The 22,742-nt window shown below is 50.4% G+C and overlaps 7 protein-coding genes across 7 annotated transcripts; 2 read left to right on the top strand and 5 right to left on the bottom strand.

The window, feature by feature from the left end:
• Nucleotides 1-209: 209 nt before the first annotated feature.
• On the bottom strand, nt 210-756 carry EI90DRAFT_3076366 (uncharacterized protein; the record flags this gene model as incomplete). The annotated part of the gene is made up of 4 exons (XM_039061647.1): nt 627-756; nt 508-577; nt 300-453; nt 210-243 (listed from the first exon to the last, which is right to left on the bottom strand). Coding segments are annotated over exons 1-4 (310 nt in total), but the record flags the coding sequence as incomplete, so codon positions are not given.
• Nucleotides 757-2,134: 1,378 nt separating this feature from the next.
• On the top strand, nt 2,135-2,797 carry EI90DRAFT_3076362 (uncharacterized protein; the record flags this gene model as incomplete). The annotated part of the gene is made up of 2 exons (XM_039061646.1): nt 2,135-2,619; nt 2,732-2,797. The coding sequence occupies exons 1-2, from the start codon at nt 2,149-2,151 to the stop codon at nt 2,795-2,797; spliced, it is 537 nt and encodes a 178-aa protein (XP_038911380.1). The 5' UTR covers nt 2,135-2,148.
• A 662-nt stretch (nt 2,798-3,459) lies between these two features.
• Nucleotides 3,460-6,014, bottom strand: EI90DRAFT_2370118 (uncharacterized protein). Its single transcript, XM_039052940.1, has 4 exons — nt 5,928-6,014; nt 5,769-5,873; nt 5,020-5,718; nt 3,460-4,949 (listed from the first exon to the last, which is right to left on the bottom strand). The coding sequence occupies exons 2-4, from the start codon at nt 5,799-5,801 to the stop codon at nt 3,747-3,749; spliced, it is 1,935 nt and encodes a 644-aa protein (XP_038911379.1). The 5' UTR covers nt 5,802-5,873; nt 5,928-6,014; the 3' UTR covers nt 3,460-3,746.
• EI90DRAFT_3076347 (uncharacterized protein) lies at nt 5,719-6,249 on the bottom strand (the record flags this gene model as incomplete). The annotated part of the gene is given in 5 exon segments (XM_039061645.1): nt 5,719-5,746; nt 5,757-5,779; nt 5,792-5,873; nt 5,886-6,137; nt 6,163-6,249. A coding segment is annotated over 1 exon segment (252 nt), but the record flags the coding sequence as incomplete, so codon positions are not given.
• Nucleotides 6,037-7,078, bottom strand: EI90DRAFT_3076342 (uncharacterized protein). Its single transcript, XM_039061644.1, has 2 exons — nt 6,632-7,078; nt 6,037-6,561 (listed from the first exon to the last, which is right to left on the bottom strand). The coding sequence occupies exons 1-2, from the start codon at nt 6,717-6,719 to the stop codon at nt 6,284-6,286; spliced, it is 366 nt and encodes a 121-aa protein (XP_038911377.1). The 5' UTR covers nt 6,720-7,078; the 3' UTR covers nt 6,037-6,283.
• A 5,245-nt stretch (nt 7,079-12,323) lies between these two features.
• EI90DRAFT_3019761 (uncharacterized protein) lies at nt 12,324-14,469 on the bottom strand (the record flags this gene model as incomplete). Its single annotated transcript, XM_039057404.1, has 9 exons — nt 12,324-12,371; nt 12,415-12,461; nt 12,496-12,798; nt 12,840-13,020; nt 13,072-13,386; nt 13,440-13,610; nt 13,669-13,914; nt 13,968-14,213; nt 14,359-14,469. 9 exons carry the CDS (start codon nt 14,467-14,469, stop codon nt 12,324-12,326), a joined length of 1,668 nt encoding a protein of 555 aa, XP_038911376.1.
• A 215-nt stretch (nt 14,470-14,684) lies between these two features.
• EI90DRAFT_3130189 (uncharacterized protein) lies at nt 14,685-15,889 on the top strand (the record flags this gene model as incomplete). Its single annotated transcript, XM_039064280.1, has 6 exons — nt 14,685-14,913; nt 14,969-15,183; nt 15,244-15,304; nt 15,493-15,552; nt 15,616-15,662; nt 15,722-15,889. 6 exons carry the CDS (start codon nt 14,685-14,687, stop codon nt 15,887-15,889), a joined length of 780 nt encoding a protein of 259 aa, XP_038911375.1.
• Nucleotides 15,890-22,742: the final 6,853 nt, after the last annotated feature.

Genomic DNA, 22,742 nt, shown 5'->3' with positions numbered 1-22,742 from the left:
AGCACTCATTTGCGTCTCAGGATCGTCATTTGGATCACGACCAAGGCGTTCGTGGATCTCTTTGAAAAGTGCCCCAAGGAGTGCGGCTGCCATCTCTTCCCCCTGAAAGGGTCAGTCAGTGTGTCATCCTAGCTTCGGCAGTTAACATACTAAATAATCGACCGATTCCACGTATCGACACATGGCCTCATCTCGTGGGGGCCACCCGGCTTCACTACGGAAGCAAATACTCAGACCAGGCGTCTAGAGCATAAATCAGTACAAAGCTCGACTAGAGTGATTGGTTGACTGCGATATACTCTTTTCAGCACCTCTGCTACCAGGCGTGAATTCCCCATTCCGCTCGAGGACAACATGGGAATGATGCGTCCGTAATGTGAATCGCTATCGTACATCTTGCGATAAGCATCGAGTGCTTGTAGAAAGGCAGTGGGCTGGGCCTGGCGTTCCTCCCTAATTTGATCGCTCGGCTTTAGTGCACAACAAACCAAATAGAGAAGAACGTACTGGGAGGTGGTTAGGCGGTGATGCTCTTCTTCCGTAGTAGGTGATTTATGCGAGTCAGACTGAAGGATTTCTAGCTGTGCGATGAGGCGGAGAAACTGGGACCAAGAGGGACTACCAACCCAGACGCCGAACTTCTTTAAATGAGCGGGTTTCTAATGATCTTTGTAACATATCCTTCAGATATGGATTCTGGGAAATGAGAAGCTTTGCTCGTTGAATCGTGAGACTCTTAAGCCTCTCGTCGTTGAGAGTGATGTTGGAGAGAAAGGTGTGGGGGGAAGTCTCCGCATGTAATTCCTCCAGAATGAGGTTGTCCAGCTGATCGTCGAGCGCATCGTCACTTAGCGACAGACAAGAAATCTCGCCGTGAATTTCCGAGTCTAGCGAAGCAGCCATCCAGGCGAGACCTTGCAACAGATGATGGTGATCTATCGGCTGAGAGATGACAAGCACTTGCTCGGCTGTTTCCACTGCTTGAAACACGTGGGGATGAACGTGCACTCCAACATCGATCAATATATGTATATCGGCTGACAGACCAAGCAATACAAGTTGAAGCTCGCATGCCCGTATGCGTGATGCGGGTCTAGCTGGGCTGGAGATCATCACCTTCGATACCGATCGCTACAAGAATTTGTGAATCGATCATGAATATTTCCTGTTAATGTTCCAAGTGTGCTTCGCAATGACGGGCAGCGACTCTAATCAACCTCCACTTTATTCTCTACGCCATAGGGGCGGTGAAGTTTATCATGAACCTCGGAATTATTTTCCATTGTATACACGGCATCAACAACTGGCACAACTCGCTCATGGATCACCCTAGTAGTAAGCTGGTTCGATTTTCCAACCCGGGCACTGAGTGTCCCAATTAATTTCGGACTAACCAGTCTGGCGCTCATTGTGTCCAGGTGGCTAGTGCATGAGAAGACGAACGCCCATCTGACAGATCTCCGTTTCCTCATTGCAAAATGCTACCGTTAACTTAGGAATGTGGTCGATCGATCGAACCTCTCAGTGCTATCTCAAGTTTTCCGCCATAACCTGGACAGGCATCAAGCAGTCGAGATAAGATCGGGTTACGTCCAACTAAGGGTACGGCCGTAGCTCATGGAGGCGCGGCCGCTTCGCTCGTGCATGGCACACAAATAGGATCGGTTACTCAAATCCAGGTGATCATCTCATAGTACTATTCACTGTGGTAACCGTTGCTTCTATATTCCAGAGAACACAGATGCAACTACTCAGGCGGGCTGTGGCAGCCGCGTGAATGATTATAAATAACGCTTACACCGCCATGTGGCACTAACCGCAGAGCGTTTTCGTGGACGTATTAGGGAGCACACGGTAGACTTTCTGTGACGTAATTGGGCTCCATGTGCCGTTGATTTCAAATCCATTGTGCGCCCTGCGCGCCCCGATTCATATCCTAACCTCCTATTTCACATTGTGACGTATATTCTTTGCTGATTGCCGCGCCACGGCACATTCGCCGAAGAACCGTCATGTACGTATTCGGCTGCATCTTTACAATATTGATCGTGTTTTGGGATATGTATAAGACGCTCGTCTTCAATGGATTTCACACCTGAGCCCAAGGTGTGTTAATATTAACTAGGTCCAAGTTCAGATACTCGCACAATGAAGACTAGCATCTTGACCTCCATCCTTACCGCCGGTTTTTTCCTCCTCATCTCCCCAGCTCTCGCCCTTGTCGACAGCATTTCCGCACCCACAACCGTTCTCCACCCAGGTCATAAATTCACCGTAACATTCCATACATCCCTCTACATCCAAAACAACCTCCAATTCTACGCTCTCTTCGGGATATGGCCTGGATCCGGCTTGGGTGAATCATCTTTGGGAATTCCTGTTCCAGCAGTTGCCCCCGTCCCCGGTGCAGATGGTGGACTAGGATTGGGTAACTTTCAAGTTGGACCCAGTGGGAAGGGAAAGCTAGGCATCGATGTTGGTGGGATCGATTTGTGGGAAGCAACCTTAGCGAACACTGGGTCGAAAGCTTACAACGTGACGTTGAGATTACCTGTGGATTTGACGACGCCAGGAAATCAAACGACCAACTATACACTTCAAACGGGTGTGCTTGGGACGGTATGTGATTATTCCCCGCTTCACGCATTCTTAATGAACGCATTGTATCTTCTTCCTTATTGCGTTCAAATCCTGTTCACACTCAACGACATCATGTTTACCGGCTACCCAGGTGGGAGCATCCGGACTAACAACACTGACCTTTTACAACACGACAATCAGGATCAAGTCTCCCTAATATCTTGGTGCCCCCAATAATATCGACGCAAATAGCCGATTTCCTTTTGTCGGAGGTATACTATCAGCTTCGGTTCGTTTAGGTCTTTAGACACATGCGATTGGCACAGCTCTCATGCATGGACCCCCTTTCCATCGCTCACGAACGGAATGGACGTTATATTTGGATTCTTCTATATTCACCCTTGTATGCACACGGCTCGAATGGAACTCGGATGCATTGGACAATGTATTTTTGGAATGAGGCCGATCTTGAGCGAAAAAATGCAACCTCACATATTGTTGATCCCGGGGATCGGTGGTTGGCGAGTGCCCCGGGAATGGTGGTATTATATTGGCGTAGAACAGGGATGACCATCCCATTCCGAATGACCTGACTGATTCTGTAGGAATAACTCGCCCGGAGCGCCCGATGTGTGCATTTGCTATCACAAGCCTGGGGTGTGGGTCTCCATGCAGATGTGCCCGGGTAATCCCAATCGGGGGACGATGCAGAAGTTTATTGGCATTCTGCGGATGGAAAAGGGACGAGGGAACAGATAGCTGATGTCTGAAGAATCGTGATAGTATTCTCGGATGGGTGAAGAAGATCATGGCTAGTAGAGGAGAAAGCGAATGTACTTGGCCTCGCGATGACGAACGTGCTGAGGCCTGGACAAGACACCTCTGGTCAAAAGTAGGTTCGAAACCAGATCGATGCAGACTGCTACTGCGCAGGATACAGTATCGGCTGACGGCGCAAGAACTGACTGCCGCGGCCAAAATGTCGGTGGGGGACGAATCGACGGAGCCCTCCACTAGTTGTAGTCACCCAGCCTTGATCGGAGTTCGCAGACAAGTTGCTCAAATTCGTTTTTTATGAAGAACATCATAACAGGTGTGATGATAATACAGCACTACAGTTTGGGTCGCTAAAAATCCCGCACCTTTGTTACACGAACAGCCGATGCTTATTTGACCTTGGATCCGGGAGTCTCTGCCAGACCTTTGCGTGGGTCCAATTGCATAACGAAAGGGTTCACCTCCTCCCCCATTTTGTCGGACAAAGCCCGGTCCATCCAGGGCGAAGATTGATTGAAGAGGGCGGTGAACTGCAAGCTAACCCCTTCGATCACAGGGTACGTGGCGTATGTGTGTCCTCGAGCATGGATGCACCATCGAGGAGGCTCCTCGTCTTGGGTGGGCATGTAACCTCCCCATCCATGGCTAGGGACGTGTGGATGTTGCGCAGGCCCAAGAGTGAGTTGACACAGTTTTCCTTTCGTTGATCCAAAACCGCAGTTAGTGCCCAGATCCATGAACAACACCACAGCCGACTGAGGCCTCTGGCCCTCGATACGAGGTCCAGCAAGCCCCAAAGTAAGGCCAGAAGTAGATGCATCAACACGCAGCTCCGATCGCCAGGCTATGTAATTGAACCATTTCAATTCAAATGGGTCATCAAGCGCTCCACTGTAGGTAACAATGAACCCGTCGATACAAGGCTGTTGAGACTTGCATTGAAATGCAGCACCACGGCACCACGCCTTGCAGAGGAAATCAAACGACAAATTGTCAACGTCTTCCGTCAGCTGGACGATGTGCGTAAAGTTGATATGGGCGTTGTCCATTTCGTTCAAGAATTGGAGGCGCTGATCATTGGGGGGCAACCCGAGATTCTCGCCAAGGAGGGTGGTCAAGAACACTTTTGACGATATCGTAGGGACCTGCTGAATGTTTTTGAATGCACTTGCCCAATCCCGCGCAAGAGTCAACAGAATGCAGCTGAACAATTCGGCTTGACGACTTCGCTTGAGGATGGATCCGTTGATCGTCAGGTTATCAACAAATGTCTCAAGGGCTCTTTTGTATGTTTCCCGCGATGTCATTAGCTCCTTCATGGCTGCGATCGCCAGTGCTGGCTCGGAAGGGGCGACAGTTTCAATATGCGAACGGCCAACGATGTCCCTCTGGATTCGCATATGGCTGCGGACGCCTGAGGCAGCGAGAATAGACCCAGCTTTGTTGGCCGCAAGCTCAACGGGGAATCGTTGGGGGAATGTTGCAAGAACATGGTCAACATCGATGGGATTAAGATACGGTGACCTTGAACACATGTACAGTTTCCTCCTGGCAGCGGACAGGAAATTAGTTGCAGCATACGTGGACCAGTACTGAAGCCAAACAGGATGCAATGTTCCATACGATTAGAAGTGAGAATGGAGTAGGGCTAAAGAGGCGTACCGGGCGGCCATAATTCTTTAAATAACTAAACGACAATGCCTCTCTGGGAGTCCTTGCTGGTGAGTATACCATCACATCAAATCCTAAATATGGCCAAGGTGGGAGCGTTGTGAGATCAGGGTGCCGAGTTAATAATGCTTCGCGACATGGGTGAAAAAACTCGGCAATCGTGGGACCCGTATCGAGGAAAAAGAACCAAAAGCCAAATCCTTCGATGGGAAATTCATCTTGAGCCTTAATCATCCGTTGAAGTGTTAATATCGACATCCCATAAGCAGGAGATAGGAACTTCGATCTAGTCTCGACGGCAAGTTTGAGCATTGAACTCCGAGATATGATGTTTGTGCACTCGTCAAATGCAACGATGAACTTATCGTGTCCAAGACGCTGGAAATCAATTCCCAGAATCTTCGTCGCTTCCAAGCAAACGTGTCGATACAGCACTTTATACCATTCATCGATCTCATCAAGGTCTTCTTCCTCGATAATCCTCTGTCGTCGGGCCACCAGGTCATCTGGCATTGTTGCAAGAGACCGATTAGCTGCCTCGAAAACTGACTCAAACGATACCCCACGCGACACAGATTTATATGACCAGGCAGACATTTGCGTCTCAAGATCGTCATTTGGGTTACGACCAAGGCGTTCGTAGACCTGTTTAAAAAGTGCCCCGACAAGGGCAGCGGCCATTTCTTCCCCCTAACGGGATCGGTCAGTGCATTGCCTTGGCCTCTATTAATCAAACATACTAAATACTCGACCGAATTTACGAATCGACACATGGCCTCATCTCGCGGAGGCCAGCTGGCCTCCGGACTGTTCGAGTCGCGGAAGCAAATACTTAAGCCAAGTGTCTGGAGCACGAATCAGCAGAGCCCAGCTGGAGAGATCTGTTGATTGCGACGCACGTTTTTCAACACTTCTGCTACCAGTCGTGATTTTCCCGTTCCGCTTGATTGCAAAATGGGAATGCTGCGTCCGTAATATAGGCTGCTATCATATATCTTGTCGTAAACACCGAGTGCTTGCAGAAAGATTTGAGCATTATCTCCCCGATAATCCCCACAGAAAGAAGCCTCAAGTTGGGTCCGGCGTTGCTCCCTAATCCGCTCGTTCAGCTAGGATGCATAACCGAATATATCGAAATTTACGGGGAGATAGCCAGACGTTGACACTCCACTTCCAGTGCAAGTGATTCATGCAAGTCAGGTGGTCGAAGGATTTCTGGTCAAACAATGAGGCAGGGAGACCAGGACCGAGAGGGCTACGAACTCAGACGCTGAACTTGTTGGAATGAGCGGATTTCCAATGATCTCTGTAGTATTTCTTCGAGGAAGGGCTTATCAGAAATGAGAGCCTTTGCTCGTCGAAGCGTGAGATGCGTTAACCTCGTGTCGCCGACGTTAGTGATGTAGAAGAGAAGGAGGTGCAAGGAAGGTTTCTTCAATTCATCCAGCTCCACTAGGACATTGTTATCAAATTGGCGCTGTTCATCGACGGGTAGATCGTCATTGAAAAAGAGTTCCTCGTGGGCTCCTGTGTCTAGTGTAGCGGCCATCCAGGCGAGACTTAAGAACAGGTGATGATGATGAAAATCTGATTGTCGACGCACTTTCTCGGCTGTTTCCACCATCGCCAGACTGGTTGCCCATATAGTGATCACTGATCCCAGAATTACGCCCCTGTTTTTGTATGCACATAGCTGCACTTGAAAGTTTAGGACAAGACTTCGGGCCCGTAATCCACTAGCTACCTGGCAGGCATAGCGACCTTACAGATCCTCGAGGCTTCATTGCTCAGTGAGCTCTATATAGAGCCAGAATTTGTACTGTGCCAGCTCCACTATCATTAGTTTCACGATAGTGCAACTCCCAACCTGCCAGAGGTAATGCCACAAGCCAGTGGTGTATGCTCACGGGCTCAAGTGACCGTACCAACACTGCAGAGCTTTGGATGCATGTTCATCCCCAGAAGTAGCGGTGGCATACTCAGTCTTAGAAGGCGAGCAGGGCTTTTGTACCACCGCTGTGGGGTTATGGTTATAAAGCATTCGTTGAGACGACGTCGGCGCAACATGATCGTAAGCGCTCGCTTACGATGCTTACGTAAGATCTCAGGAAACTGGCAGATCTCAACCTAAAATGAGCCACTCGGTCTGCTCTATCTAATATTACGAAGTCATAGAGGCTGAATTCTGTTTATCGATCCGACTCATTTCGCCACGACATCCATTCCCACTGCACTGCGGACCAGCACACTCATGCGTCTTAGCAATAGCCTAGGCTCACAATATATCTCTTACTGATTCTCGGGCTACGGCACAAGTCCCTACCCAAAGCTCTCACTGCTGATGCGAGGTAGTTTGTACATTCTCGCAGGATATAGATTACAACTGGGGTTATAACATAAGGAGCCCGACTTCGACGGTAAGACCCTTACTGGCTTCGAGCGGAGACGTGACGTGAGTGGGCTCGAAGTATGTTAATCAGGGTCAAAATTAATAGGGCGAGTTCAGATTCAAGCCCCAAGCCAATCCTGTACTTCTCATCACTACCATTTCCCACTAGAACCTCGATCTTCACGGAGAACCATCCAATTGACTCGCCTCATGTCATCGAGATACTCGCACTGCCTCTTTATGTGATGAGTCCGCCACAGAGCGTTGCTCGCGTATAAAAGAGTGAATTTTTGGAACTCCCTCACCTCTCTGACAAGTACTGTTGTTTTGACCGATTTATCCGTTGAATGTTAAACCGTCCTAAATCACGAGCGTCCAGCTGGAACTCGAACGTCGGCTCCGAGCGGGTTTTCCCATTCACACCATTCAGTCCGGTTGAGAAAAAAAAAGGGGAGAAAAATATTGACGTTGGCAGCTGGGGGTGGCACGTGCCGTTCGTCGATGTTTGTCGGAAAATCCCGTATATCGTTTGAACGCACGGGAAACATTTCATGGCGTTTATTTACAACAACTACCCAACAGCAGATGAGAATACATTGGTCAGATGTGGTGGTACTTTATGGGTTATATGAGACAGATTTTTGACGGTTTTGATGCTGTAGGAAGCATTTATGACACATTTATTAAGTTATTAAAAACATATTCAGAGTGTTTGAGGGGTATAAAAACGCATTCAATAATATCACAAAATGCCATAAACAATTTATCACAATGTTTAGATGCCAAAATTCATGTTTAAATGTCAAATTTTGGCATTTTAAATGTCAAGTCTCGTGCTTTTGATCAATCTCACAATTTTCCGACATTGTTGGAAAACTGGTCCTTGCGTTGCAACGCATCACATGGGTGTTACGAGAGCGTTACAGATTTTAATGATGTGTTATGAGGTGTTGGAGGAACCGTGTGCTATGGGAGGCCGGACGAGTTTTCGTACAGCCACATTCCCACATCCGAGCAATGAACTTGCCCGGACAGCCACATTCCCGCGGTAGCGTGACTACTTGGTCACAACACCTTTTCTTCTTACTTATTTTGGTCACTTCGGACCTATCCATGAAGTCCACAAACTATATTCATTCATTTGGATTAGTTTCCTTTTTCCCTCAGTTCTCGCGCATGTTAGAACCGGGCAGATTCGGACGACTCCAGAATGGAATCAGAGACTTAATGTGGAAGGACCTCGGCCTCAGCGACTCAGGCGGAGCGCTGTGCCATTGCTGGTTGTCCTAGGGGTCCCTAATTTCGGATCTAGCAGAGGGAAAGTCTCTTAGGGGGGAATTCATGTCGATTTCGGACTGAGGTTACAAGTTACTATGTACATTGTATATAAGGAGGGGTCCGGAATCAAAAGGAGCGAGGGTACTCCGAAAGGAGACAAAGGGAGCTGGAAAGAGGAACAACACCGAGGGTCAAGGGTTTGACTCAATGGTGTTTCCCAAAGGAGGAGTGAAGGGCCAAGGCCCAAGGAGGAAGGAAGGAGGTTGGGAGTGGGGAATGGCTAGCTGACTGAATAGAAAGGAAGCAGTAGCCCAAATAGGAATGAGGGAGAATAGCGGAATTGAGTAGGACAATGCAATAGTTGCAAGGTCCGAGGTAAGTCCGGAAAGTCCGAACTCGGAAGTTAAACTCCGGAATATTGGCAAACATAATTAAATGGAATGAGCTAACCAATACAATGGGTATAAGCGGAGGTGGGGTCAAAGTCCAAGGTCGGAGCTAAGACCGGAGGTTCCGGAGATGGAGATGCAAACGGGATTCCGGAGCAGAGGTCTGGAGTCGGGAGCATAGGTTTTGCATACTCGTCTGGAAGGTGTCGAGGTTGGGGTCGGACCCGGAATGTTCTGGAGTCGGACCGAAGGTGGTGTCCGAGCCGGAGGTGGGATAACCTCTTGGGAGTCCGCAAGGAGAAGGTGACGGAAGGGAAGTAGGACTCTGGAAGTCAGGTTCGGAGTTCCGGGAGCCCGGAGCAGAGGTCGGGATTGTATGGATATGACAGCACATTAGCTTGAGACTGAGGTTAGTTACAACATTCTTTTACTCTGATTTCTTATACATTGTAACTCATTGTATATTACCTTATAGCTTTAGCATTAGGTAATATTATAGTTCTCATGTATTAGCTTGAGACTGAGCTTTAGCATTAGAGCAAGCGGTTATTCCGTTATGAGGGTGTTATGGTTTTTTACGGGTCATAACAAGAGCGTATGAGGGTGTTACAGTTTTTTTACAGGGCATGACAAGTGATGGATTTTCATGATGTGTATGGTGGGTATGATGGGAGTGGTTTTTTTTTTAAAAACAATGTTACTAGGGCGTTATGCTCTTTTTTTCAACAACTTTCTGGAAGACTGACATAGGGAAACATTGTTGGATTCTTTCAAAGGTTTTGTAAGTGGAAAAACATATCAGGATCAATAACATCATTGAGTAAATAATGAAATGGGCAATGCTGATCTGTTATTGGGAGGTGTCATATCCTGGAATCCCGACCCTGCAAACTCCCACCACACCACACCTTCCTAACAACTTCACCATCCCCTACACCATGCCTCTGTCACGGCCGTGCATTCCGGCCCGTTAGCCGCCCGTCCCGATGCCGCCCGAGCCCGTTACCGCTATGCGAGCGTGAGCGCGAGCCCCGACCTCAGCCCTATCCTCCCTGAGGGCTCCCTGCTCACTCCCCCACTTGCCCCTAGGCTCCCCTACACTTGGCCGACTCCCCCACAGCCACACCGACCTCCCTGCCCCGAGTCCGCCTCTGGTACCGACCTAGCGTGACTCCGCGACATCGCCTACTCCGCTATGATACCATCGCCGCTATCGCGGCCCTACACCCCTTCGTTTATTTATCTGTTATTGTTTGTTTTGACCCTCGGTCATTGCCGGCCGCGGTGCGGCCAACCCCGCTCTTTGTTCCTATTTGCTTCCGGACCCTTCGGCCTTCGGCCCGGGTCCGCTTCTATTCATTCCACCTTCATATATATATCCTGTATACTACATTATAGTACCTTAGCTCTAATATCAACTTGACCACGACCCCAAGCCCTGACCCCAACAAGGCAGCCCCAGTAAGTTCGAAATGAGGGCCAAGAGACAACTAGGGGGCACAGCACTCCCTTTAGAGTTGCTGAGGCCAAATGCCCTACCCTCGGGCCTTGTCTGAGGCATCGCGGCCATCGCGGCCCTTAGCGGTCCGCATCGGCGACCTTCGGTGCCCGACCCCGGATCAGTATCTAACAGCCTCCCCACTCCCCAAGTCACCTTTCTTCCTAACTGTCTCAGCTCCGGTGTCAGAGACCAGGTTGAGATGAAGGAGTGTCTCCGTGGTGGAGGGCTTCGGCCTCAGTGACTTGTGCCAGGAGCACTGTGCCAAGTAACATGTCCATGCCCTAACTTACTAAGCTGGCAACCAGAACTGAAAGGGGGTAAACTCTAGTCGATTTTATTACTGAAGTGTAACCTATGTACAAGTTGAGTATATATAGTTATAGTTACAGCGAGGGTGGGTCTGCAAATGGTGGAGCAGAGCTAATGGGGTTAAACATTAGCTGATTGAATATTACCGACAAGTCGGGTTACGGGGTTAACGGAAAGGCAGGCGATAACCCAGAAACGGAAAGGAGGGATAGGCCCGAAGGTGGGCTCTGCAGGGCAAGCGAGTGTATTGCCCAGTGGAGGCGGGAGTGCGCTGGTGGACATCGGAGCTGTCTGGAAGCCTTCGGGGCTCTGTACTTAGGGAGGTGTAGGTAATAAATTGAAAGGAGGGGGTGGTGACCATCGAGGGGTACTGAGGGGATTGCGGAATACAGGAGCTCCGAGGTTAGTGAAGAAGGAGCAGAGGTAGACTGGAGGAATCGGAGGGATCGGAAGTCGATGGTCAGGGATGGATATGACATCCGGCCTGGTTGCAGCACACCGAACCTTGGCCACTCCCATCCCGGAAGCTCGGTCCCAAGTCGGAACATTCAGAGACTCTGGATTTGCTCCAATATCCCGATGGACCTCCAACATCCCATGACATACCCCTAAACCATTTCTCCACCCATTTCATTTATTGGAGTCACCCAACATCCTTCAGATATGCAACTCCACTTTTGGAGCTACCCACATCCTTTGGTGACCCCACTCATGTCATCACTTATTAGTCACCTTCCATTCATAGCATGACTATCTTCTTCTTACCATTCAGTTGGCTAACCCCCTCTTACCCATCTGTCGTTCCCATTCATTTTCCGGCCTCTTTGACCCGACACCTCGGTTCCCTGTTAAGAATATCATTCAGAACCTTTCGGTATCATTCGGTATCATTTGGCACCTTTCAGTGTTTTTCTATTATCATTCGGACTTTGACTAAAGTCCTTTCCATCCCTCCTTATAAATACCTGTAGATTAGAACTTGTAGTTTTTCCTTAGTTCTAATCTCGACTAAAATGCTACCCCAAGTCCCTCTGAGTGAATCCCGGCCCCTTTCTACAAGATACCTCAGACATAAGAAATACAAGGACTAACTGAGATGTAATGGAGGCACAGCACTCCCTCTGAGTCGCTGAGGCCACGTCCTTCTTAGAGCCTCTTGTACCATCCAGCAGAACCGGGCTTCCTGGAGAAGCTTCGGTCCACTACCAGAGCTCTCAGATCCCCTCTAGTTGAGCCCCGCCTGCATTCGGACTCACACATCTTTCCCCTACGATCCGGGTTTTTGACAGGAGGCCATTGATGAGCAAGTTGTTGGAGAAACTGTGGGTGCGGAGCTAGGGCCAGGCGAGTTTTCATACAGCCACAGTCCCATGGCCGGGTGAGGAACTCACCCGGACAGCCACCAACAATTGAGTTGTCCATACCTGATTTAGTAATTGGTGCCAACAACACATCTGCCAGATCTTTTTGTGAACATCTAGACAACAAATGCAAGTAGTTCTACAACTATCACTGCTCACAGCCATGCTCTCTGGTACCCTTGCCTTTCCCCTTCCACCATCCCAACCTGTCGCCTCATGCACCTCACACACCTTGCGCACCTTGTGCACCTCGCACAACTTGCGCACTTTGTGCACCTCGCACACCTCGACCCCAGCTCACAATTTCTCTTGTGGGAGTGGGGAGTTCTTCAGCTACTTGATGCTTACCAGCTAGAGCCTTCTGGTTTTGTGCTTGGCGCTGTGTGCATCTTTGATTAATCTCTTGAACTTCTGAAGGATCGGATTCCACCTTCGCACGAGGCCTAAGTGCTGGGGAATCCCTAGGCACAGAACAATCTCTGACACTCAATCTTGAATTTTCTGTTGCAGACTGTTCCAAGAGCTCACTCTCCAAGTCCCACACTGCAGCAGCATTGCTGGTGTTCACATCGAGAGCCCCACACCCATCATTTCCCCTGGTGGAACTATCATCTTTTGCATTATGGGTCTCCATGTTGTTGGGGGGTCAGCGACAGGATCACCATTGTCTTTGTCATTGGAGATCGAGGGCTCCGGTGTGCCTGGTTCACTAGGAATGAAGAGTGGTGTTTGAGACACTTTGTTTCCACCATTGGCCTGATTGTCCTGAATATGGCGACATTGTAAGCTTGTAAGATACATTAAAAAATTACCCACCGGTACTGATGTGCCAGCCAAATCACTGTCTATCATACGCTGCGCTTTTATGCTTGCTTCCAACTGCTTCTCGAAGTTGAATTCTTCTACACCAGTTTCATCGTTGCCCATGCTCTCAGAATCAGCTTGACCCGGCTTCATACTATTGCTGAATAAGAGGACATTGTGCCTTTCCATTGTCTCATGGAAATATTGTCGCACTCCTGGAGGGTAGGAATCTTCATATGCTAGAGTTTTGATAAGAAGCTTGCGCCACCGGTGAAACTTGACTTCAACATCAGCACGATCTTCAGGAGGTAAGAGGACGCTCCAAATCTATTCAAGCTTATTGGGCTACACATCATCGCAGACAAAAACTGCCTGCTCACCCCAATAGCAGCCAATGCTACGAGTCCTGGTGTAACTGCTGTAATTTTGTATTTTTTTGCAGCGCAATTTGCTGCACTATGTTCCCATGCAGAGCTCCTGAGAGAAACAGGTGCATCTTCTTCACAATTAAACAATGGCCCCCTTGATCCAAATAACAGCACCCTCATCCCCTTCAGGTCAAGGACATCACCAGTGTGAATACTTTATTGACGGACATGGATATCTTACCTCAACAACATAAGGTGAGTCCATGAAGAACTTTGGGTCAGGCTCTCCCGGGGGAAATAGGACTGGGGGATTATCAGGATACTGCCCATTTGCGTTTTGATTGCCTCGCAATTCTTTCGCTCTATCACACTCCCAGAGTGGTCCCATTTGCTTATTCCAGAATGTAAAGACAGCTGACCAGGTTGAGTGATTTTCGAGAATCTGGTGCTTTAGTTGACGTCGTACTTTGCAAATGCTGTCATTGATCTATGTCCCAACCCAATTTAGTATTGCATACAATGGATTCTTGAGCTGCCTACCCTTTTCTGCACTGCAAGATCAGGAATCCCATCCCTTATAGAATTTGGCAGCATTGGCCAGTCTCGAAATTCTCGTAGATGGCATTCATCAATGAATTCCTTGTCCCATTGCCTTTCAGGATCCCGTTCAGCACTTCTGGGGATCCGGAATAACCGCGATCTGAAATATGTGTTCTCGGTGAATGCGTAAAGATGGGCAGCTTTGGCAATGCTAAGTTCTTCATTTGTTATTTGGATGGAATGTTCCTTAGGCAATCAGGCCTCCATTAATGCTTCCCGGAGTGCAGCCTTTAGTCTTTCGATTTCTTGATCCTTAACCTCAATATCCTAGGAACCCAATACAATGGAACCTCAATACAAAGCAATGCCGGTGTTGTTACAACACACTTACTGCATGCAGCATGTCAACCTCAGACACATCCATCCTATCGAAAGGTTGCCGCTCATTCATTTCATTTGGACTTTGCAGGAGGGGCTGAGATTGGTGCTCTGTAGTCAACATTCTAGTGTACTTCTGATGTGAAAGTATAGTCCTCAAAGAGAAGATGTAAGAAAACAGTCGGGATTTGTGTTGGCACACACCCTTTTTATATTTGAGAAATAAATGCATTGAATCTCAAACTGCAACATCCATGCACAGGTAGGCACACTGCGGACAATTCCGATGGCTAGGTATATAACTGTAAATTTGTAAGCATCACATTCCACCCAATCAATATGCCCACCTCTGCCCTTTCACCTCACCGGGCACCAGAACCAGAGAGTGCCACACTAACCAACGCTGCAGCCCCTGAGCCACAGAACACTCTGGTAAACAGCCCTGCACCCAACACCGCAGCCTCCGAGGATCAGCCAGAAGATGAAAATTGGCCATCGGAGCTTGACCCAATCTCGCATGCCATGGTAGCAGGTTACATTGACCTTGTCTTGGTGAATGCATTTCGAGGTATGTAGGGCTGACACCAGCAGTGTTGCACAGTTGCTCAACTGCAATCCTCCAGCAACATGGTTTATTGCTCGGAAATTAGGTGTTTCCACATCTCGAGTATTGCTCCTGCCTGTTTTAGCAATTGCATGTGAAATGGACTTCAACATCTGGGGTAGTAGATTCGTGCTTACACCGAACCCAGCCGGTGGTGTTCAGGTTTGCCTTGTGCTTAAGGAGACATGTCAAGCCCAACCGAGTGGGGCCAACGATGAGGCAATGATGCAAGGGGTGAGTTCTTGAATCCTAAATTCAATTTCAAGTTGACTGACCACAAGACATAACCTTCAGACAGACAATAACCTAGATGCTGCCACAGCAGCTACTCCATCGTCAAAGTTGTTTGACTCCAGTCAGAAGTAGTATAGCACACCCTGTTTAATAGTTTTCCCCAAAATGTACAGTGCCATTGTCAGAGTACACCCACTTCCGGCCACTTCCAGCCTACTTACCATCATGATCTGATTCCATGATCTATGATCACCCAGATTCCATGATCCATGATCCCTGTACAGCCTTATGATCTGATCCCACTCCAAGATCCATGTTCCATGATCCATGATCCAACACAGCCAGACAAACCTGGATCATTGATCGTTGGTATGTACAGTGCCTCGTAGATTAGCTGTGTGTGTAGGCTACAGTATATTACACCCTGAGTAGCGAGCAGGAAGACCAGCTTTCTTCTCTCATTTCCCCTCGCTGCTCAGGTATGTTGTACATAGTAACATAGTGGCTGGAATATGACTCATTTCCCCTCGCTGCTCAGCTGGAGCCTGTGTCACCTAGCACACCTCGCGGTTCTCCTATTGAGACTGACCCAGACCTTCCTAGTCTTACCTCCACTTCCACTGGATCTCTTAACCTTAGCTCCGAGCAGCTCGGTATCCTGACAGCCATCCTGCACAATACTGCGATTCTGCAAGTGCGAGCATAAATTGAATAGAAAGGCACCAGTGATATTTTTATGAGCCTTGTTGAGCACAGGGTTACAACATCAGTTCAATTGTTGGAACGTGTTCACATGATTAGGCAGTGTTGGGTCGTGTTCTCACGGTTAGAAGGCATTGCAACACCTCTGGGATGTGATAATGTTCCCAGAAACATTGCAACATTTGAGCGAATGTTACGAGTGTTATAATGAAAACAGTCTCAGAAAGTGTTGTAACATGTTGCAATGGCAGTTCCCGGTTTTCCGACAGTCACTGTTACTGACTAGAGTGCATGCTTCGCATCGCTGCTACCTGCACAGCATTTGATCCAAGCATCATTACACAAACTAGTTACATAAAATGCTATGATACAGGAGATGAAGGCATGTGCGTTCTTGGATGCAACATGGAGGAGTTGGTAGGGTGCTACAGAGGTTCTTTGAGTGCATGAAGTTCAGTCAGTCAGGTATCAGACCAGAGTGGAGGACAGTGCTTACAGAGGGCACGTTTAGATGGAGATGCGGAAAGGTTTGCCAAGTCATCATGAGGTTTGGACCATGTCAGGGTCCGGACCCCAGCTGGGAGTGGCCGGAGGGCGAGGCCGGGTGTGGATGCTGGGGTACTCTCCCCAGGTGCTAACTCCTCGAAGTCGCTGAGGGGACTGGCCTCAGCCTTCACAGGGAATGAGCTGCTATTCATTGAAAAGCGGGTAAGTACACTTGCCTTCACAGGGAATGAGCTGAGAAGAAGGGTAAGCTTCTCAGCCCCCTGTGAGGCCGACACAAAAGGACCCTAGGAACTATACAGTTCCCGCTTGCTGCCGACTTTCCATAACGGGTGTGACCCGTGGGAAAGTTCTGGGCGAGCTGCTCGCCCAGAATGTTCCCACGGTTGTGGCTGTACATTTCTGGGCGAGTCGCTCGCCCAGAACGTTCCCACGGGTTCGCGCGCACGCGTCATTATGTGAAACAGTGGGGGGAAGGATAAGGGGAATGGGGAAATGTGGAGAGAGGGTGGTTAGGGAAAGGGTGAGGGTGTCTGAGGGTGAGTGGGGTCGAGGGCTGTGCCCTGACATCACCCCCCCTCTATGCCACTTCGCCTCGAAGTGGCTGATGTTCTTGGTTGGTGGGGTCTTCTGGTCCTTGTCGGTTTGGGGGCTGTGGGGTGGGCTTGGTGAAATTCCTCCACGAGGTCTGGGGAATGCTCCAGGTTCTCCCAGGGAAGCCATTCATTCTCCGAGTGTGGCCAGCCAGTGAATTTGACGAGGTACCAGAGTCGTCCATACCTATATCTGGAGTTTAGGACCTTTTCTACCTCATACTCCTCTTCCCCATTTACCACATCTGGGCCTGGGCACGGGTCGGCTGGGCGTCCTGTGATTTCGTCTGGGAGGTAGGGGCGGACGTTGGTGACCGAGACTACTGGGTGGATCCCCTTCTGCTGCGGGGTGAGTTGCAGCTTTACCGCTGCCGGGGATACTACCTTGGTAATTGGGAAGGGGCCGATCCATTTGTGGTCGAGTTTTTTGGTGGGCCGGTCCGTTGTGTAGTTCTGGGTGCTGAGCCAGACCCTGTCCCCAACTTTGTACCTTGGTGCTGCTCTCCGGTTTCGGTCATAGTACCGGGCCATCTCATCTGCTGCGTGCTCCAGGGCTGCTTTCGCCTCTTCCTGCATCTTCATCATGCGGGAGGCGAAGTCATCAGCTGCTTCGACCTCTGATGTGCGGGTTGGTTCAGTTCCCATGCGTGGGTGTTGCCCAGAGTCAAGCTCGAAGGGGGTGCGGCGGGTGGAGGAGTGAACACGGTTGTTGTACGCGAATTCGGCAAGAGGTAGCCAGTCGGCCCAGTCATCTTGTCTGTGGTTGACAAACATGCGGAGGTAGGCTTCTATCTCCTGGTTGACACGCTCTGTCTGGCCGTCAGTTTGTGGGTGGTAGGCCGTTGAGGGGGATAGCTTAATCCCTAGAAGGCTTGCCAATTCCTTGGAGAACCGGGAGACAAAAGCGCTTCCCCGGTCACTGAGCACTTCCTCTGGGAGGCCGTGGTGCTTCCAGACATGTTCCAAGAAGAGCCGGGCCACGCCTGCCAAGTCCATAGTGGTGACTGTGGGGATTGCGTGGATATGCTTGGAAAGTCGGTCCACCACCACCAGGATTGCGTTGTACCCTTTGGAGTCTGGGAGCTCACCAATGGTATCCACCGAGATCACTTGCCATCTGCGGGAGGGGATCTTGTTTGGGATTAGCTTCCCCACCTTCCGGGATGGGAAGGACTTCACTCGGTTGCAGGTGTCGCACCTGGAAACATACTGTGCGATGTACTGAGCCATTCTGGGCCACCAATAGTTCCGGGAGACGAGCTCCAGGGTCTTCCACCGCCCGGGGTGGCCGGTTGCCACTGAGTTGTGGTGGAGTCGCACCAGGTCGTGGCGGAGTTGCAGGTCTTTGGGGACATACACCCGTCCTCGGTGGAGGACCAGCTCCCCCTCCTTCTCCCATTCATCCGATCTCAGAGTCCCTTTCTCTAACTCCCTCAGCGCCTTCACTACTCCCTCATCTCTGTCCCTCCCCCTGCGTATCCTATCTAGAATGTTCGCCTCTTCCCCTTCCACCACAGCTCCTTCTGTGGCCCTGACTTCAAACCAGTCCGGGCGTAGGAGGGTCATGTCTGTGTTGTCATCCCTCCCCTTTGGGTGGTCTGGGCGACGGGAGAGGGAGTCCGGTTTCCCCATGAGTCTGCCTGGCTTGTGAATCAGGTGAAAATGGAAACGGGAGAGGTAGAGGGACCACCATGCCTGGCGTCGGTTCAGCCTTTGAGCTGCCCGGAAGTAAGAGAGGTTCCTGTGATCAGTGTATATGTCAAATCTCTTGGGGGTGCCCTCAAGGAAATGATGCCACTCCTCCAGGGCTCGGACTATGGCAAGCATCTCCTTGTCATAGATCTCGTAGTTCCTCTCTGCATCTGAGAAGCCTTTCGACATGAACGCCACTGGGTGGAACTCCCCATCAGGTTGGAGCTGAGAGAGCACTGCCCCCGTTGCGAAGTTCGAGGCGTCGCACTCTAGCTGGAACCGGCCTGTGTCTGATGGGAAGGTGAGGACAGGTGCCGAGGTGACAGCCTCCTTCAGCCCGTCAAATGCCTCCTGTTCCTCCTGACCCCAGGTCCACTGTTTCGATTTCCGGGTGAGAGCGTGGAGGGGTCGGGCCTTCTCAGAGAAGTCCTGGATAAAACGGCGGTAGAAGTTGACAAACCCAAGGAAGGACTGGACCTCTTTGACTTTTGTGGGTGCTGGCCAGTCCGTCACCCCTTGCACCTTCACCGGGTCCATGGCAACGTGGTTCTCTGAGATGACGAGGCCCAGGTAGTTGATCCTCCGCTGCTCAAACTTACACTTCTCCGGTTTGAGGAACAGCCTCCGGCTCCGCAGCGTAGTGAGGACCTCCCGGACTACCTTTCGATGTTCCTCCAGGGTGGCTGTGAACACCAAGATGTCGTCCATGTAGCAAATGACGACCCCTCGGTCTATAAAGTCCCGGAGGATGTCATTCATCATTGTTTGGAAAGTGGCTGGGGAATTGCAGAGCCCGAAGAACATTACCATCGGTTTGAACAACCCTCGGTTGGTTGCAAAGGCTGCCTTCCACTCATCTCCTTCTTTGATGTGGACGTTGTTGAAGCCCCACCGCAGGTCGAGGGCCGAGAACCATTTAGCCCCTCGGAGGCGGGTGAGGATGTCGGAGACGAGGGGGAGGGGGTAGGAGTTCTTAACCGTGATCTCATTCAGCTTCCGGTAGTCCTGTACAAGCCTTAGGGAGCCATCCTTCTTCTTCACAAAGAACACTGGGGCCCCCATGGGGGACTTGGATGGGCGGATCCGTCCGTTGGCTAAATTTTCTCTGAGGAAGTTGTCAAGCTCCCCCTGTTCTGCAGGAGATAGTGGGAAGGTTTTTCCTCGTGGCAGTTTGGCATCAGGGACGAGGTCGATGGCGTGGTCCCAAGGCTTCCGGAGGGGTAACTGATCAAAGGCCTCTTTTGAGAAGACGTCCCTGAAGTCCTGGTAACATTCCGGCACCACCTCCTCAAAGGGTTTGTCCCCTAGGGTGGTGTCCTGTGCCCCTTGGGCCATTCGCTGCGATGGGGTAGTGGTTGCCCTCAGATTGTGTCCCCATCCTGGGGGAATCACTGCCGCGTACACCCCATCCCCAGGTTCCACTCGGAGGTCGGGGTCCTCTGGGGTCACCGGTGCCACCTTAGGACTCTGGCAGGCGGGTGGGCAGCGGGACATGGTGACCTTTTGTCGGGCCCAGTCTACCTCCGGGTTGTGGTGCAGGAGCCACAAGTGGCTGATGATGACTGACTGCCGGCCCAGGTTGGTTACTGCAAAACGGGCTCGCTCGGAGTGTCGCCCGAAAGTGAGGAGTGCTTTGACCTCCTCAGTGATGGACCCGTTCTCATTTGGAGTCCCATCTACATTATGGACTGGGATTGGCTGGGGCAGGGGGGTGGTCTCCAGGTTGTGTTTCCGGACGAACTCGCGGCTGACAAACATTCCTGTAGCTCCGGAGTCCAGGAGGGCTGAGGTGGTGACTGAGGTGAGCGAGGTAGTTGTGGTCAGCCTCACTAGGAGGTTGAGGGATCGAGGGGGGTGTTTAGACAGCACATAGATTGCAGGTGGGGGGACAGCGACCTCAGCTGGGACCTGCCTTGGGTCTGTTTTGTTGCGGTTCATGGATGTGGCTCTTCTTTTCTTAGCGATCACTCGGTACAGCTTAGGCTGCGCAGTAGTTCTGGAGTTACCATGGTATCTACATGCAGGTACAGTGACGCTGGGGGACGACCGGGGCACATCTCTCACTGGTCGTCTTCCCGAAAATCCTCCACAGGCCTTCCCTCCTCTGCCTCCTCTTCTGCACCGTCAGGGTCTTGTGGGGGGCGGTCTCTTAATAGGTCCGCAATCGCGTGGAGGTCTTCTGGGGCCAGCCGGGTCTTCTCCTCCAGACCCTCTCCTTGGAAGGCGGTCCGGGCCTGGTAGGGCCTTGGCCTTAGGCAGTCCCGGGCTATGTGCCCTAGCCGGTTGCAGTTGTAGCAGGGGCCGGGACGTCTCTGGGCGGGGTTAAGTGTGTAGTATGTAATACGTAGAGAAGGGGAAGTTGACCATGGAACAGAAATAGAAAGAAAGAAGGAAGAGGGGAAAGGAGACACAGGGAGTGATAGCAGGGGAGCGGAGTAGGGCGGCACGGCGCGGGGTCAGGTGTGTGCCCTGACACAGAAGCGGTAATGTCAACTGGGGAGAGTCTCTGCTCGCCCAACCAAACTTCCTCCTGGAAAACCAGGAATTGCGCATAATAAACACGATAAACTCGATCCAAAAAAAGATCGAGGAAACAAACCACAATAGTACAGCTCATCTAGAGATAACTCTAGAAAGAATGGCCAACACAATCGATGCGTTGACTGAAAAAATCAGCGAACAGACGGACTTGCTGAAGGAAATAAACTTCTCACAAAAAAGTGAGGAAACAAATAAACACCCCTGGACCACGGTCCAGGACATAAATAGAACTCATGAAAAATTCACAAAAAGAACCACCAGTGAAAGCACACTGGAGTATCATCAGTGACTCGACAGAGATGCTAAGGAGATCCTTCTCCCAAGGATAGGAGAAGATGATGCTGAAAGAAGGCATCGTTCAGAGATTAGGAGGAGAATTGGCACATACCAAAGGTTTGGCCAAACGTCCACTTACGATGGACCTCTTGAACAGAGAGGTAACTCAAACACACTCTCTCAAAACAATGAGAGAATCCAAATACAACTTCAGGCGAATTCGCCTGAAACCAAAGAAACGCTGCAAGGAAGATTTCCCCCAGCGAAAACCCCCCCAAAGGAGAGATCTCCATTGGATAGTGACCCCACGAAGGCAGGGGAGTGTCAGGGCACACACCCTGACTAGCCCGGACCCAGACCTGCGTCCAGACCCGCTTCCACCCGCTGTGCTTCCCGCATGCATGCACGCTCCGCGTGCCGCATGCTCCAGACCCGGGTTCTACCCCTTCATGTGACTTCCAGGTATCCCCAGAAGTTTTGCTGATATTGTGGCCACTGTGGGAAGATGAGAAGTTAGCTTCCTTCTCATCTCCTTACCCACAGTAGGTTGTGCCCTGGATAGGGCTGGTTACACCTCAGGGCTGTGGACCATAGGGGAGGGTCATGGGGACCCGGGAGTCGTCCCCTGACAGGGAGCAGGAGGAGTACCTGGAGAAATGGTATGAAAAGGCCATAAGAATGGCCGAAGTGAGAATACTCACTCCTTACCCAGATGGAGTGAAGCCTGAAGCCCTAAAAAATGGGCTGGCATTCCCTGACAAGAAATGGTCAGGGGAGAACGACACGGAATTGTTCTGGCAGTGGTTCACAGAACTACTGGGATTCCTCGCTTCGCGAGGATGCAAAGGTCCCCAATTTGATGAAGTCCATCTGGACTGCTTGATTCGTGGATTAGGGGGGCCCACGTTCGACCTCGGAATAAGACTCCAAGACAAAACCCTCCTCAGAGGAGACGAGGGCATGTTCCTCGAAGTTCTCAACATATTGATGAGAACTTTCATTAAAGCCTCTGCCATGTTGAACGTGACAAAGAAGTACTGCAATGTCAAATACGAAGCAGAAAAAGGCCTAAAACAGTTCTACCTAGAACTGTCCAAAGCAGCATCCCAGATGGTGATGCTGCCAGACCAGGCATCCTTCAACACCAGGTTCCTAAACTACATTCCCCTCGAATGGAAGAGGGAAATGATTGCTCATGATAGAATCAGAGCAGACTTCTCCTCAAACGAGGAGATGTTAAAAGCAATATCT

This window comes from Cantharellus anzutake (assembly GCF_015039405.1).
Source record: "Cantharellus anzutake strain C23 chromosome Unknown EI90scaffold_63, whole genome shotgun sequence".
In the NCBI taxonomy this organism is placed as follows: Eukaryota; Fungi; Basidiomycota; class Agaricomycetes; order Cantharellales; family Hydnaceae; genus Cantharellus; species Cantharellus anzutake.
This window is presented reverse-complemented; position numbering and strand designations above follow the sequence as displayed.